The sequence below is a fragment of the Geospiza fortis genome, unplaced genomic scaffold (genome assembly GCF_000277835.1).
Source record: "Geospiza fortis unplaced genomic scaffold, GeoFor_1.0 scaffold361, whole genome shotgun sequence".
Classification (NCBI taxonomy): Eukaryota; Metazoa; Chordata; class Aves; order Passeriformes; family Thraupidae; genus Geospiza; species Geospiza fortis.
This window is the reverse complement of record NW_005054356.1, coordinates 2,122,320-2,136,214: the sequence shown is the minus strand read 5'-3', so window position 1 is coordinate 2,136,214 and position 13,895 is coordinate 2,122,320. Positions and strand designations below refer to the sequence as shown.

The window sequence follows — 13,895 nt, the reverse complement described above, 5'->3', positions numbered from 1 at the left end:
AGGCCAAAGACTTAAGATGAAAGCTCTGAAAATTTCAGTTTATTATTTCCCTGTTTTTTTGGCTTTCCTCTGTTAATTGAAGCACCTTGTGCTCATATCATCATAGCCTGAGGTTTTCCTTGAATAAATCTATGCATGAATTTTTTAATTACCTACCCAGGCTGGACTTGGATTGCTCACTCGTACCAGTACCAAAGAAGAAAGGTTCAGTGGCAGTAGCTAATGGAGCAACATCTTAAAAACTACATCATCTAACTTGCTAACAAGTCCAAGCATCACCACGTTTGAAATGCTGTTGGCTGTGAGCTGGATTGAGCACAGCTTCCAATACTGCTGACTGCTGTGCACTAAACATGATGTTATCAACAGTGAGCTTGGAAAATTTTTCCCTAGAGAGGACAAGCCTTGTGATATTTATCTCCTAAGTAACTTCTAACACTCTCAGAGAGAGGTCTAATGAGGAATCAATTATGATGACATCGTTCTGAGTTGAAAATACAACTTGGCATATGATAACTGCAAAGGTAAGAGCAGTTAAAGTTTGTGTTATTTGGGGTTTTTTTGCCGCGGAGCTGATGGAGCAGGAGCCCTGATCTCTGCACACAAAAGCACTGCAGAGCCAGGGAGTGCCAAGGACCACCAGGGGCTGCTCCTCTGGCCCTCACCAGGATTCCCAGGAGTGCTGCATTTTCTCTTTGCAATCACCATGAATTTAAACATTCTGAAGTGACAACAGGATTTTTTGTAAGAAAAGCTGAACTTCTAAAGGTGAAATGCACCAAAATACTCATAATATGTGGGGTTTTCTTCTCAAATTCACCATCTATGGCTGCCTGTGTCACCCATCGTGCAGCGCTGCCCTCTGGCCGGGGACGCCACATGAATAGCAACAATCCCAGTTCAGCCATAACCCTCACAAAATTTAGCATTCTTTTCTTAAATTTCAGCTTCTCTGGAAGCCAGTGATTCATGACTCTTAGAAATGGGGTTTATTGTTTGTTCAGAATACAAGACTTTAACAGCATATTGAGAAAGATTTGACAACATATCGCAAGACCGTCGTAAACCTTCAGAATGCTGAAGGCAAACGATAAAAAGTAGCACTAAATCTTTAATTCAACTTCAGTAGAAGTTTGAATTCCACTTCGGGGAAGGACGTGAATTTTTCAACAGCTGGAGCTGCACTGGAGCTCCATCTCCCTCAGCTTCCCGCCAGCCAGGAACAGACATTTGAGATTACGGGAAGAGGAAAATGGCTGGATGAGGAAGGAACTGATCAGCTGTTTGGCCATTTCCGAGTCAGCCTGGTTGGGTTTATTCCAAAAACCGGGGTGCTGTAGAGTTTGTGGTCAGAAATCAGCTCCACAGCTGGGCCTGAGGGCCAGTGTCCAGTGGCGGCCATGGCCTGCAGGGTGGGCGGGGCCACTGCCTGTCAGTCAGAAAAGGGCGGGAAAACCCCACAGGCATCCAAAGCAGCAGGAGCGGCCCTTGGCCAGCCAGGAGAGGAAGGAAAAGGTCTTGGCAGGTCAGGAAGGGTGGGAAAAAACATTGGTAGGTTAAGGAGAGTGGGAAAGTCTCTCAGTTGGTCATTCAGGATGGGAAAATCTCTGTTGGTCAGTTAGGATCGGAAAAGCCCTCAGCTGGTCAGGAAGGGCGGGAAAAGCCTCACCTGGTCAGGAAGGCCAGAAACGGCCCTTAGTCTTTCTGGAATGCCAGGAAAAGTCCTTGGTCAATTGAGAAAAGTGGGAGAATCCCTTGGTTGGCCAGGAAGAGCAGGAAAAGAGCTTGCTTGGTCTGGAAGGGTGGGAGAAACTCCAAGTTGGTCAGGAAAAGCCCTCAGTCAGACATGGCGGGTGTAAAAAGCCCTCAGATGGCCAGGAGAGGGTGTGCCAGATCCAGCTCTTTATAAAGGGAGGGAGAAGCCCCAAGCTGGTCAGTCAGGAGGGGTGGGAAAACCTTGACTTTTGTTTCTACAGGAAATTTCTACCTTTTCTCTGTGACCCTGTGGTTTGAGCTCAGGTTATGTGTTTCACATCCAGCAAGAAGAAGAGCCATTTGCAATTTTGGTGATAACCTCTTTCTGTCTCTTTTTAACAGGGCTCCTTCCCTATCCAGAGAAGCTGGACTGACCTGCACCAGCCTTCATGGAGGAGCACAGCCTGTGTCCCACTGAATCTCTAGCTGGGAACAAGGCCAGCTTCAGGGAAACAAGTCTGGCTGCTCAGGAGAGCCACGTCCCCAGGTAAAAAATGTAAAAAATAGCACCTCTTTCTGTGGTAATGCTTAAGTAGGTAGGATACTATTGCGCCAAACAGGCTCATGCTGAAGCAAAAACTTAATCCAATACAAAAACAAATGGGGTCTTGGATTGTAAACAGCATCTTCATTCCCTCAGACCTCTCCAAAAAGTCTGTGGCTACAGAAATACAGAAAACTGTGACAAAATGAGCTCACTGAATTACATCAACAAAAAACCCTTGTCAATTTTGAGAGAGCCTTTCTGCGCAGTACATCAGCCTCAGCAGCTAGAACAGTCTGGGAGTATCATGAAGGTATTTTAAGAAGAAAAGGATAATATTATTATTATTTGGAGATTTCTTGGTCTCTGGCTCATGACTTCAGTGACACAGAGGTCTAAGTTTTGGAGTGTGTTAGCTTCTTACGCTGCAGATTTTAATTTGTAACTGTTTCATTTGTGTATCTGTTAGCTTGCTAAAGGTGCTACAATATTAATATTTTGTGCCATTTATGTGGAAGATCTGTTCTCCTTCTGTACAGAAACAAGTATCCACTCTGCTGCAATCTATTAGAAATGATCAGGCAAACCCTGTGAGCTGTGCAGCACCTTCTCTTTCTCTGCTCAGATGTCATTGTTAACTAAACCACAGTGAATTTTAAGTAGGCATACTTGGCCAGTGTCGTATGTTTGCTTATTAAAATTCAGATAATCTCTGCAAAAAGAGGCAGAATATCAGCAGGGGGTACATGGAGACTTCCTGTCCTTTTCCTCTTATTTTGCATTTTAGATATTACTTTTCCAATTTCTGTTGGCTAGCAAAAGGGGAATTTGGGATTGGAACACAAACCTGGGCTTGCAAATTCTTCAGCAAACTCTGAAATCCATCTGGAATATTAAGATAGTTACACTGGACAGAATAAAATTAATAAATAAAGTATTTATGAGTATCAAAGTAACAATTAGAATTCCTACCTATCTGTTCTTTCATCCATCTGCCTATACAGATTTTTTTTGTCTTCAACACTATTTTTTGTGCTTCTGAAACTTTAAATTGCTCTGAAAAATTATAATCTAGTTTCAGCAATGTGGAGAGAGTGTGGAAGCTGAGCTATAAAATGGAAGAAGAATATTCAGCTGATAGAAGGGATCTTTAAAGACAGCTCATTATTGTTTAAGGAGATTCTGCTTAATTTTAAAAATAATTCTTGCTGATTTGAGATAATTCATTTTGTGTGGCATTCACTGGTATTGACTTATCTTTCCTCTGTATATTACTTAATGACACAGTTGGACTTTGCTGATAAAATTTTGAGGTAAAATAAGTTCCATGAATTCTTTAATTCCTACCTAGACTTAGGATAGTGCAGAGTACACTTGTAATTCTAAGGACAGCTGAAACGCTGGAGTCAGATTGCTTATGAAAATAAAAAGCATCTGTCATAACACTCAACCCAGCCTGGAGTTTTACTGTAAGGGATCTGCTGCAAGGCTGCTTTGTCTTTTTAGGTGAAAGATACAGATTTGATTCTTTCCATGGTGTGTCTGTTGAGACTGAGCCTTCATGTAATTAAAATCCTTAGCAGTTAGTTCAGGGCAGCAGATCAAAAGGTTAATGTGCAATGCTACAACAGGAAGTATTTGTAGTCTTGAACACTTTTTAAATTTATAGCATTTAAAAACAACTTTGCCAAAATCATGGCCAAAGCCAATATTACCTCATTTATAGTAAAACATTAATCATTAGTCACAAACCAGCCAGTTGGTCTAGAAGTTCAGCTGGTGAAAAACTTGATGGTTACAGGATTGAACAGAAATATACTTTAAATTTGTGCCCTCTATTCATGCATTTGCAATGGAAAGGCAAAGGTATTAGGGAAACTGAGCAAAACAAAATTAAAAAATTAAAGTGTTCCTTCACATTTTTGAAATTAAAATATGCTGTAAGCAGTTTTGGCTCACATGATTTTTGTAAGAGTGGGGATAGTTGATAAAACTCAAAGTAGAACTAGATTTTATCAAATTATCTGTGTCGTTAATTCTCTTTGTTTCAGCTCTGAGGTTCTTGAAGCAATAGAAAATGTTATCCAAGGTGTAGTTCAAAGCCTGGCCCAAAAAAAAGCACCTGTTCTCACAGTGGCCAACAGAGCAGACTGGAGGAACATAGAGTAAGTAGGAAATATTTAAAAGTCCTGCCTTCTATTAATACAAATGCCATGAATATGAATTTGATTATGTAACTTCCAGAAAAGTTAATCATACATAATCATTCTATAAGCGTTAGAATCAAGAAGTAATTTTTAAAAGTAATGGACAAATAAAAAGTAATGCTTAGTAACCACTCTGAACAGGCATCATCATGTATTAAGTAATAGCAGACCACAGCACAAAGGGAAATGTAAAACTACTAATAAGGGTTGGAAAGGAAAGGGAGGTCCTATAAACAATCCTTTTCTGGAAGCACTAGAAGCCAGAAATGATAGGTTGTGTTAAAGTGAAAAAACCTGGTTTAGGCTGGAAGAAATTACTGGCAATTGTGTTCTTCAAACTCTTTGAGTGCTTCCTACTTTCTTTTCCTCCGCTTTTCCTCATGGTATCATATTTCTTAAAATGATAGTGATAAACTTATCCTTTTATTCTTCAGAGAAGATGGATCTCACCTCTTCCTGCTGTGTTTCTTACTTATGTGTTGTGCTAAGTTCACTACCAGCAAAATAAAGCAAACCAAGCTTCCAGTACATTATCTAAATTTCAGATCATCTGCCAGCTGACCTAGACAGGATCAGAGAAAAAGAAACCTGTCCTCATTTATAGCACGTTCTGTGATTTGTAGAAGTTGCTTGTGCAACAGTATTTTTCCAAGGAGTTCACTTAAACTGAAAATCATCAAACCTGAGAGATTAGCTGATTTCTACAATACATTAGCAAAAGAATAAAGGAAAATGCAAATCTGTCTCTGGTCTTGTAAGAGCTTTGGACATCAGTGGGTTAAAGGATATTCAGATTGATAAGATTGCAGAGGTGCTTGTAAATGGACACATTACAAACACTTAAGGTTGAGGAAGCACAGCAAACTTTCCAGGCGTAACACTCTGGTGGAATACTCATTTAATGAGAACAATAAACTTCTGCCAATCAAAAAACCTGAGGGGCCTGAAGGTAATCAGTTAACTGAAAATCTTGTAGGTTCCAGGGAATTTAATGGTTTGTGTCTTGATAGTTTGACAAAAATGTTTCATTCAGATGTCTTTAAAATTAAAATACTCTTACAAAGTTTTGCAATTTTTGGCAGTCTTTGGGGAAATGGCATTCCATGCTAGAAAAACAAATGTGAGCTGTTAGTTACCATCTGAACACATATGGGGGAAAATGTTCAAATTAAAACGAGTTAAGATCACAGTATGTTAAAAATAAGAGTCATCAATCACATCAAAAAGAGCAGAACCATTATTTCTGGTGGAGAAGTGTAATCTCAGATATGCCTTACAAAAAACTACCCTGCTGGAGCAAGCGCAGTCTGGGAAGAATGGGAGTGATCCAGGTTTAACCGAAGAGTAATTCAGGGGAGTCTTGATTACAGTTTTCCTCCTTTTCAGTTACAATGTCGGGAGCAGGCAAAGGAAAAGCACAAATAACTTTAAAATGTTGCAACACAAAGGCAATAAAGTTACTTTAAAGCTGTCGGGCAGACGCTACACGGGGCTGTCCCCGTAGGTTTGTGCAGCGTGCGCGCTCTGCCACCCAAAGGACGCACGGAGCAAAACCTTGCACAAACGAATTTGGAAACACGATGTGGTTTGGGATCAAATTATAGCCGTTAAACCACCAGCACTTTTAAATGTACCTACGAAACTCTGAAATGAAAAAGAATGCTTTAAAGGTAGGATCACAAGGCATTAAATTACTTTAAAGTAAAATAATAAAGCGTCCTTAAGAAAACAACTCATTCTTTCAGTGAAATGTGCACCTTCAGATGTGGAATGGTGAAACATGAAATACTGGACCTCATTTAGGTTAAACAACTGTTTAGAGCAGGATACCTTCTGTTTTTGTTTCCAACACTTAGAATACAATTAAGTTATCCTGATAATAATTTACGGGCTTAATTTAGATAATATTGTTGTATTTTGAAATAGTAACAGTTTTTCATACAGTCTACATCAGGAAGTCACTTGTGTCAGCTGATTTTTATTTTAATAATGATTCAGATTTTTTCTTCTCATTTCTTCTTTGTTTTCATACTAAGTCATTACTGATGCTGCTATATTAACAGTTCTAAACATGTATAAAATCCTTTTCTTCTATTTCTGTCTGGAAACTTATCTACTTTATACTTTATTCAGTCTTGAAGCATCTTCCTGAGAAACTCTTTGCTGCCTTTTTCCTTTGGCCACCTCAAGCCCACCCAAGCTGATGGTTTCTGTGCTGAGTCTGAAAATAGCACTTGATCATAGGAAAGGGGTTTCTGAGTCTGTTACCTTGCAGAGAACAATTCACCTGTACTCAGGGAGTTTGCAGTTTATTGTGTGTGTTTGCATTATGTCAGATTTAAAGATTCTGTAGGTCTACAGATGATACCAGGTTGTACTACGAGACAAATAAGAAGTGACTGCCCTCAATCAGCAAGAAGATTTGGTAAGTTAAAAAAAGTCCAAAGTGGAGTTCTTGAGTGGTTTTTTTTTGTTGTTTTTTGTTTTTTTTTAGTTCCCAAGTTCTTAAAGAACATCAAAAAATCAAAATATTCTGCACTACAATTTGGAAGTGTGTGGCTGGTATAAGCTGATACTATGATCAGCCTTTCAGCTTTTCTTTTTTTTTCTCTATTAAATTATAGTGAGTGACAGTGAAATTAATACAGTACTCCTAGAGTTTCTCCCTTCCCTTAACAGATATCAACTAAAGGCATATTCAATAAGTCTTAATGTAAAAACATCACCCTTCTTCAAAAAGCTGGCCAGAAAGGAATTTTGGAATACAGACAATAAGCTCATTTCTTTTTCTAACGCAGTCATTTCAATTCTTGGCCTGGACATTAGTGCATACATTCCCTCACTTAACCCCCTCATTTTTTTTCTCATTATGCTAGAAATTAATGAGTCTATTGAATAGTACCATCTCTCTGTATTTTTCTTGTACAGTATATTTCAAACTCTTATTTACGGGACACAAATATGGTCTTATATAAAGACAAATTATTGTATACACATTTCTGAAAACTGATAGAATATTTTGTAAAATGCATTTTTTTTTCAGCTCTGATACTCAAAATATTATCAATGATCTATAAGATGGTGCAGAGCGACACTTATGCAACTAAAAGGTAATGGAGTCAATTTCTGCAATTTCAAATAAAGCTGTGTTTTAAGTATGTTTTTTGTGAAAATCAACCTGCAGGATACAAACCTGCAGGATTCCTATACATAGAATGCTTTAGGTTTATCTGGTTAACCATGTTCTTGATAAAATTCTCATGGGCCTGCAGCTGTTTCAGTATTTTAATTACAAATACAATATTTTCTTTTGATAGAGATATATATTATTCAGATACTCTCCTGTTTGGCAGCCAAAGTGTTGTGGACCAAATAATCAATGACATTTCTTGCATGCTTAAGATACCCCGGAGAAGTCTGCATGTGGTAAGTGGCTTCTTGTCAATATTTCTGTCATTATTTCCAAATCTTATTAAACTGATTAAACTGCAAGGGGAAATACCACAAAAAGTTGTCAGCTAGAATTAAATAGTTAAAATAAAAAGTCTCATTGGTGGTAATGAAACCTATGATTTATTGTGGCATTCAAAAATTTTTTTATTCACAGAAAATTCAGTTTGCTTTTTCCAAAGGGTTTGGGGCAAACTGCCAGCTAAAACCACAAGGCCTTTTGTTATCATCTAGTGAAGGCCATGCTTAAACTTCAGAGTGCAAGGCACCTGTTTACATGTTTCTACTCACATGAATTAATAATTTGGGGGTTAAATGAAAACTAGAAGTTTTTTTTTTTTGTCAAATTGATTCATATCTCATATCTTGCAAAGGTTCCTTTATACCTAAAATTATTTCTTGTAAGTCCTTAATGCCCATGAGAACAAAACATTGCTGAGTGTTTAAAAGGCTGAAGGCAGTGAATCACTGCTTAGTACCAGTGGGAATTCTTTTCAGAGATTTCTTGCTTTGTCTGTGCAATATAGTAATTTCCCATTTACTCTGTACAACTTTTATTTTTCCCAGCTGTCTACAACTAAAGGTTTTGTTGCTGGTAATTTAAGTTACACTGAGGAAGATGGTACAAAAGTGAATTGTACCTGCAGTGCAACAGTATGTATTATAAACCACAAGCACAATCCATAGCACCTACCTGTACAAGATAACCTGCACTCCTTGTAGCTCAGGTTACAGTGTACATTTATTACACAAACCTCTGCTTGTGACAAATTGAGGCATTACAACCTGAGTGAATAAAACAGATGAAAATATTGCTTAACTGTATTGTAATTCTGAAGCTCAGACTCTGTATTGTAATTCTGAGCTAGACTCACCAGGAATAAATCTTTGAATATGGTTTTTAGCACTACCTTCTGCCATGGGATCCTTGCAGAGGAAGGTGTATATATTTCATATCTTAGGCTTTATGTCACAGTGTTCTGTCAAATGAGCACTCTTGAAGAAAAGAATGCTGGGCCCTCTGAACATACAGCATTTCTGTCACAGCAGATTGAATTCTGGCAGAGAGAGAAAACAAGTCAAAATTGGTTTAAGGGGAGGAGATTTAACTGGTCTAGTCCTGAAAGATTTTCTACAGCAGTGCAGAGAATGAAAGCAGAAATAAACCTCAGACTTGCTGACTACTGTCACAATTTTCTGAAAAATATGTTCATTGTATGCCTTAGTTGGTCATTTCAAAATTGAAAGGTAACCTTAACTGCCCATTACACTTGGTTTGTAAGCATTAAGTGCCCTGTTACTGATCTCCATATTTTTATGTGCTGAGTTGTTCCACCCTGGCAGATTCAGCCAATCCTAACTGAAGATGTAAAGTCAACATCACCATGTTGTTGCTCCAAAATACCCCTAAAATGAGGTTAGAGGCCAGTAAAAGTATTAATTTAATGGTCTTACAAAAATATTGTTTAAATGTTTTAAGTCTGTATTAAATTTGCAATCTTCACACCAAGCAGACTTTTTTTCTGGCTAAGACAGATAAAACATTAATCAAGGTATTATTATCTCTATCATGCCCATAGGATGAACAATTTTCTGCAAGAGTGGCACAAATACTTTTGAAAAGCATCTTGTTAAGACAGGGGGACTCCTAGACCACTACACAATAGTGCATATGAACGGTTGAACACACCTGTAAAGAGGTGAAAATGTCAGAACTGATCTTGCTTATAGAGGAGGAATGGTGGTTTCAGGATGAAATTGTGTCCTTCATTACCTAATGTTGTTATTTTAAAATATATCATTTTTTCAATTTAAAATGATTAATCTCATTTTTGTTGTTTTAGGCAGTCACTGTGCCATCTAATGTTCAAGGAATTAAAAGTATCCTTTGAGCAAGAACTCTAATCATAGATGGAAAAAAGAAAGTAAAAACAAGAAATATTCCAAGTTAAACAATGTTCTGGTAATTTTTGCTTTCCTTGTTGGCTCTGAAATTGAGTCATGATCACTGCTCTTGGCTCCAGAACAGGTATTTTAGAGCAGTTAGTTTTAATTGATTGGTGTGATGGATCATTTTACACACAGCTGGCCTTAACACAAAAGATTTAACCTCACATGCCAAATTTATATTAATTGTAGAAAAAGATGCAACTTTCCAGAGACTCCTGGATGATGACTTCTTCAGTAAAGTGTCCCCATGCATCATGATCACGGTATGCACCTTGTATTTCATATCCTCCAGCTACACCTAATTTAAGGAATACTTTAGCATTGTAGAGCTGCTCAAACTTGGGCAAAAGGCCATAATAAAATTAATATGAAACATATTTAACAATAATTGTTAAAATTTAATTATCCTCATAAAAATATGAAATACATGCTCTAAAGACTTATTTCCTCCAAACATCTCCTTAGAGCTTGGTAGCTTATCAGCTTCCTGTGCTGCTGCAAAGTTGCTGCTCAGTCTCAGAAAGGCTCAGCTGTTGAGTGACCTTTTGTCCTTCAGGACCTGAGGTTTTGCAAACCCAAATGAAACAGAATTGGTTGATTTTGGACTGTACTGAAACAGCTATGGAGCCAGGGGAATTAACAGGAATGTGTAAATGAAATATGCATACAATGAGGAAAAAATATTTCGCCATTCCTAAGAGAGATAAGTACTTCTATTCTGCTATGCCACAAATGGTCCAGCTTCAGTCAGTCATAGCAAGGACTTGTTTCATATTGTTCCATTAGTGCCATGAATATTAGTTTAAGATAAAAGAGTTGCCTTCTTACACCAGCCTATGCAGACACCAGGGTACATCTATGTATGAACTCCCAGACCTCACAAATTAACTCCTTGAACAGAGGAGTGTCTGATGCTCCTGCAGTGCCCATAATCCAGAACCCCTGCCTAGCTGCTCCCAGCCTGGCCCTCCCTCTGCACAAAGCCAAAATAGGAGCTTAGAACTTTCCCTGCAAAACAGCTGCTGGAGAAATGTTTCTGCCAGAATTTTGTTTGTTTGCTTGATTTAAATGGCAAATATAAACACATATGTAGCCAGATGTTGTTTCAGTTAATATAAAACTATCTGCTTTTCCTTTATTTCTTTAGGGAAGAGGCATACCAGATCTTAATACACGACTTTTGGTCAGGAAGCTGTGGGATTCTTTTCAGATTCCTATTTTCACCCTTATGGATGCAGATCCACATGGTAAATCTGTAGAGGCTCAAAGGCATAAAAGGAAAACAAAATTTGTTTAGAATGTCCTTTCTCACTCTTATGGGAAGGTTCTGAGAGCTCAGAAATCCAACACAATCAGAAGGTGATTCCCACCTGAAATTAGGGAGATTACTGCAAAGTGAGAAGCAGCTGCTCAAAGAAATAGTATTAAGAGATATGAATTACACAGGATAAAGTAAGACACTTTTAATAAGAGATGTCAGACAATGTGTAAAAGAGCTGATTATCCTTGGGTTTGAATTGACTGCACACAGATAGTGTGAAACATTTAACTACATGAAGGTGACATGCTGAGATTCTGATTGTTTTGACAAAATCTAAAAATATAAGTAAACCACTAATCACTAAGCCATAACTGTTGTGCCATGAAACAGATTTTTAAACAGTCTCTTTAAGCATGCACAATGTGCAGACAGACAGACACTTGACTTTTGCTATTCTGCAACCCAGGTGTAGAAATAATGTGTGTCTACAAATATGGATCTGTGGTGAGTATATTTTTTTCCCTTCAAATACCTTGTTTTACAGCCAGCCTGGAAGCTGGAATGCATGAAATGCTACAGCCTTTGTCAGAATGGGTGCTGCCTTTTAGCATCTTGTTTCAACACAAAGAGCTGATTTTTAGGCCTTGTGTGTCTGCAGAAACAGCTTCTTCCTGCAACAAAAAGAAAGTGGATAGTAATGCCAGGTGTTTGATTTAACCATATTTCAGTTTTTCTCTGCTGCACAGGCAGTTTTCAGACAGTCCAAATAGAAAAGGGCTCACCATTTAGATTTGTTTCTGCCCTAGAAGAGGAACTAAGGCTGGAGGGACCTTGGGAGCAGGAGAACCTAATTGTGAGATGGGTGATTCTCCAAAATAATGTTATAGTGGTAAAGATTTTCTTCTGGCCTGAGAATTTGCTTAGGGATAATTGTGTTAATGTGGAACATCATGGAAGAAGTAGAGAGGAACAAGGAAACATTATCCTGTTACATGGCTGCAGACAAGGTATGGACACACTGCATGGAAGGCAGGCAGATATAGGTGAAGGCAGAGGGCAGGATGGGTGAACTGTTCAGCAGAGAAATGGAAAAAGAACATCCCAAGTTAAACTACAGATCACTGAATGTTACAGTGACCTTTCTTGTTTTAGTCAATGTCCTTTGAGGCCCATCATCTCACCGTTCCCTCTGTCAGGTGGCTTGGTCTCCTTCCATCTGATCTCAAGAGGTGAGTTATTTCCTCAGGAGAAACAGAAGTATCCTTCTGCTTCACACCCACGAAATGCAGTTTTACTACACAAAAATCCATTTAAATCCATTACTCTTCCCATGCATTATTTTGGCTTAATATAAGGAAATAAGATGGACAAATGTATTTTTAAGTGTGTGAGAAAATGTAAGATTTTTATTTTCTTTGCAGATTAAACATATGCAAAGATGCCTTGATTCCATTTACAAAGCAAGATGAAAATAAGTTAGCAAGTATTCAGAAGAGACCTTACATTGCTTGTCAGCCACTGTGGAAAAAAGAGGTTTGTATAAACCTACTGTTTTCTATTTCTTACTCCCCACAGGACAGATCCTAAATCTGACAAGCTCTTAGGGTAGCAGAACCAGCCAGGTTTTGTAGCCCTAAAAGAAGGCAAGACTGAGAAAACCTGGGATGTCTCTCTGAACCATTTTACAGCTCTACTGCACATACAATGAGCGGATGGAATTTTCTCACTTAACTTCCTACACACATTAATTTTTCCTCTTTTTTTTTCCTCTTTTAGCTGGAAATTATGGCGGCATCTAAACTGAAGGCTGAAATTCAAGTTTTAACTTCTGTCTCAGCAGATTACCTGTCCAGAGTCTATTTACCAAACAAACTGCAGTTTGGGGGATGGCTGTGAATGCTGCCCTGCAAATGAAATATTTTTCTATATATTGATTTAATTTGATTGCACTTAAGAAAAGAAGTGCAGAGACAAAGGAGTATCTGTCAGTTCCTTGTTCAGTTTCTTTATCTCTGTACCTAGAATATAATTTCTCTTTTTCTTTGTTCAAACTGTAAGAGTAATTATGATTTTTGCAGACTACTGTTACTTCCATTCTGTGGTTTCTGCTGTGAAACAGTGCTATATGCAATAGTACACATAGAAGAGATAATGAAACATGTTCTTTCTGGCCAGAAAAACATGAAGTTCAAAAATGTATCCAGGAATCGTTTTTCCTTCTGTCTTAAAGCACTGCATGATGTTGTACCAACCTCTTTGCACTTGAAGGGAGTGAAAGACTTGCTTAAGAATTTAGTATATGTGCCACTTTTTGAAAATTATTTTAGGTTTTGTGTTTACTGTAAATTTGGATTTAAAAGCCAGAAATAATTCCTGATTACTGCATATCTCAAGCAGCTGTAAAACTTCCAGCAATCAAATTACTATTTGTTTTCAATGAACAAATAAGAAAGTGGATGTTACTGATTAAGAATTTAATAAACAATCCTGTTAATAATGCACATAATAACAGAATCCTTTTTTCATTTTATTTATTTTATTGGCTGTAAAATAGTAAAGAGAAGCAGAAAACTGTGGTGATTAAAGTGTACGTTAATTTTTATGTGAGGGAGTCAGGCTGACTGCATAGAAAATGCCTTCAAAATTGACCTCCACAGCCATCAGCATGGATCTTACAGATGATATTTTCAGTAGATTTCTTTAATTGGGTTTTTGTACGGCCGTCCCACCAATATTAAACTTGAATGAAACGTCCGGCCGGCCCCGCCCCCTGCCCCGCCCCAGCTCT

General features: G+C 38.0%; 1 protein-coding gene across 1 annotated transcript; it reads left to right on the top strand.

Moving 5' to 3' along the window:
- The first annotated feature begins 2,144 nt into the window (after nucleotides 1-2,144).
- SPO11 (SPO11 initiator of meiotic double stranded breaks) lies at nucleotides 2,145-13,003 on the top strand. Its single transcript, XM_014308065.1, has 13 exons — nucleotides 2,145-2,242; nucleotides 4,291-4,404; nucleotides 6,783-6,871; nucleotides 7,490-7,556; nucleotides 7,764-7,872; nucleotides 8,464-8,550; nucleotides 9,741-9,777; nucleotides 10,000-10,109; nucleotides 10,994-11,093; nucleotides 11,574-11,611; nucleotides 12,260-12,336; nucleotides 12,529-12,640; nucleotides 12,884-13,003. The coding sequence occupies exons 1-13, from the start codon at nucleotides 2,145-2,147 to the stop codon at nucleotides 13,001-13,003; spliced, it is 1,158 nt and encodes a 385-aa protein (XP_014163540.1).
- Nucleotides 13,004-13,895: the final 892 nt, after the last annotated feature.